The following is a 3179-nucleotide window of genomic DNA, read 5'->3' on the forward strand; positions in this document are numbered from 1 at the left end:
CCATCTTTATAGCAATACACTCATGTCCAGACCAACTATTCTGACAAATGTAGAGGGGATAAAACCAACACAGCGAATTGTCCAGAATCATGCAGGTCATATATTGTCAGGCACTTTCTACTAAGGGAGCGGCAGTGTAGCCTAATGGTTAAAGCGTTCGCTTGTCAAGCTTCCTTGTTCGACTCCCTACAAAGTACAATGTGTGAAGACCATTCTCAATCATTCACTCTTCTATTGAGGGTACACCTACTGACTTCCCCCTGTATGAACCCACAGAGACTCATCTTCCCGAGGCAAGTGAGTTAACTGACTATAAAAGTCTAGTTTCCACCCTTAACGAACTAGGCTGGTATTATGAAGTTAGATTTTGGCTGGACTAACGAGTCTATGCATAGTCATATCACAATCGCGCAACGAAATCAAAATCCGGTTCGTAAACTGTCATTCAGATGTCGGTCGATTGCAGGATTTGCAAAGCATGTGCACCGCCAGCTCGTTGTCAACAGATATTTTCCAAATCTTTTCTTGTTTTTAATCAATGTGCTCACGTGTTTTGATTCACTTCGCGATATAAGACCCGTTTTATCACAATATTGATTTTGATTATCGGTCAGATCATCTTGACTGGGCACCGCCATTTTGCTTGAAGCAAATGCAAGTGATATGAGAGGTGGAAGCTGATTGGTCCATAGGAGAGGCATAGAAAGGACATAACTCGTAATAGCCACTGGTGGCGCTGCGATTGCGCCTAGGATTTCCAGCCTAGTTCGGCAAGGGTGTAAACTGGACTTTTATAGTCAGTTAACTCTCTTGCCTCGGGAAGATGACAGAGATTTTGATGCACTGATAATTGCATTTTATCAATAAATAAATGTGGTGGTTTGAATAGCCGATGAAGCAAGCATGTTATGTTAACAAGTAATCGTTGACAAACATAGCTACTAGCTGAGTTGGAAATGGTACGGCATCCTTTGTGGCGGTGAGAGAGACCCCCCAATCTATTTTGCAAAACCACATACGGCTGGGTGAGAAACCAAGGTGAATAAAATACACATGCCATGCTGGTGTGCAGCTATTGAAAGAAACAATACTGGAGTTACCGCTCCACTCCGTGATCACGTGAGAAAGGACACGCTGAAGGACAAACTGTCTCTGTCAAACTCACCGTCGAGTGACCTAGATGCATATATGTAAATGTAAACGTACATATGAAGCACAACAACATCCAAACCAAACCTTTACATAAACATACTATCCGTCATGGACGCCGAAAATAGGCTACGCGTAGAACAATAAAAAGGAAGAATTTCAAAACAAAATGTCACGTCTTCTTTGAAAGCTGCTTTGTTACACATTCATCATAGCAACAGGTGGGTGAATGGGTTTAACGCCTCGAGGAGTATATTAGTTAAATTATGGCGCATCAGCCTAAAATGTGGTTGGAATGCCTAATAGGGCGGAAGAAGTACACATTTGGTGAGACCACGCACACATTTATGCTTAAGCGGATCCTGTAGTTGGGCATGTACTTTGCCAGTGAGATATTTGATGCCATGTGAACTGAGTCAGTGGGGTCAAACCACAGTCATAGATGACGAGACACAAGGCCACAAATACCTTGGCCAATAACCTATTCATGCTATAAAGCAACACGACACTCGCCATATAAGCCAATAAGTATGTCAAATCTGATGTACGATGCAACCAAACAACCAATAGCCATAATCTACATCACATTCATGACACTATATATACCGTATACCATACAAGGATACTATTCTCTACACCAAATGCTCCGGGCATTATACATGATATTAATAAAAATAGGCCATTGATAATGTTTGTTTTTCCACCCCACTCAAGGGCATGCTCAAAGTGCAATTTTCACTTGGGGAGGGGGTTGGGGGGTTGGGATGGTCGGGGTTGGGGGTACAATTGGTACCCATGGGGATGCCTACGTTTTGTCAAAATGTCTTACCCCTTGATGTTACTTAGATGTTATCAATGGGGAACTCCAGCATTTCATATATTGTTTACTCAGTAAACTTCAGATGACATTTGCTTTTGATTTTAACAGTTTTCTCTGAGATTTTGAGAATCCCCATAGTATAAATTCCACTTGTATTGAATACTCAAATGATTGTGGTGAATCTTTGAGACATTGATTTGGTGCTGTGCAAGTTTTATGCTTATGTTTATAATCAGATACTGGTTTTATCACCTTTTTGTGATTTGATTTCAGTGCTTGATGTCACAGCTGAAGTTCGAATATCTGCTCTAGAACCTGTCAATTTCTCCCGGAGTAATCTCGTAACCCTATCTGTACAGACGAAGCTTACAAAGATGTGGAAGCCCTGAAGGCCGTTCAGGATGATGAAGATGTACCAGAGAAAACTGACGTCCGCAAAGGCTGCACCAAAACTGAAACACCAAGACACACCCATGATGACAAATAACTTGCCATAGATGATCACCTTGGCTTTGTCCTTCTTTGAGGATGTGATATTTTGGGACAATTTCAGACTTTTCTCTATATTACAGAGCGTCATGGTAAAGGCAATAATGTTAACAAGAAGCATCAATGCCAGAGGTACACCAAACACCAGGAGAGACGCGCGAGGATTAGCGATCCAGCATATGCCATGTGCTCCATAGCCAATGTAAATATTGGGAACCTCCATGAAATCTAGAAGAGCCGATGTGGTGACAATACACAGAGGGATTCCATTGGCACAGAGGCTAAGGAAGCCATGCGCCTTTGCCGTATTCTGGTTCGAGGCGTTGACGCCCTTGTTTGTGAATGTACGAGCCAGTTTTACTGACATGACTGTCATCCACATGAAGGAACAGAGCCAAGAGAAGTGCATAGCGATGGCAAGTGCCTGACACAGGACTCCAGTTGGCTGTTGAATGAGAAGAAGAAGGGTTTGGGCAACCAGAAGGGAGGCAGACAAAGACATGGTTAGACGACCAGGTAAATTCCTCAATTGAGGCAGCAGTGAATACACGACCAGTGTGATCAGTAGGCTGACCAGGGAAACACCAGACGTCACATAGGTCAGAATACCCTGTATAGGATCGTATTTGAAGAAAATTTGTGAGTGTCTCTCAGGCTCAGACTGAGTAAAGTTATAACAAGTCAGCACTTCCTCTCCCACTATGAAGAAAGAAGTATTTGT

At 42.6% G+C, this 3179-nt stretch overlaps 1 protein-coding gene across 1 annotated transcript; it reads right to left on the reverse strand.

The window, feature by feature from the left end:
• Positions 1-2201: 2201 nt before the first annotated feature.
• On the reverse strand, positions 2202-2960 carry LOC124135104 (G-protein coupled receptor Mth-like). Its single transcript, XM_046500305.2, has one exon. It carries the CDS (start codon positions 2958-2960, stop codon positions 2202-2204), a length of 759 nt encoding a protein of 252 aa, XP_046356261.2.
• Between the last annotated feature and the right edge of the window lie 219 nt (positions 2961-3179).

The sequence above is a fragment of the Haliotis rufescens genome, unplaced genomic scaffold (genome assembly GCF_023055435.1).
Source record: "Haliotis rufescens isolate VD_foot unplaced genomic scaffold, xgHalRufe1.0.p SCAF_10, whole genome shotgun sequence".
NCBI classification, from domain to species: Eukaryota; Metazoa; Mollusca; class Gastropoda; order Lepetellida; family Haliotidae; genus Haliotis; species Haliotis rufescens.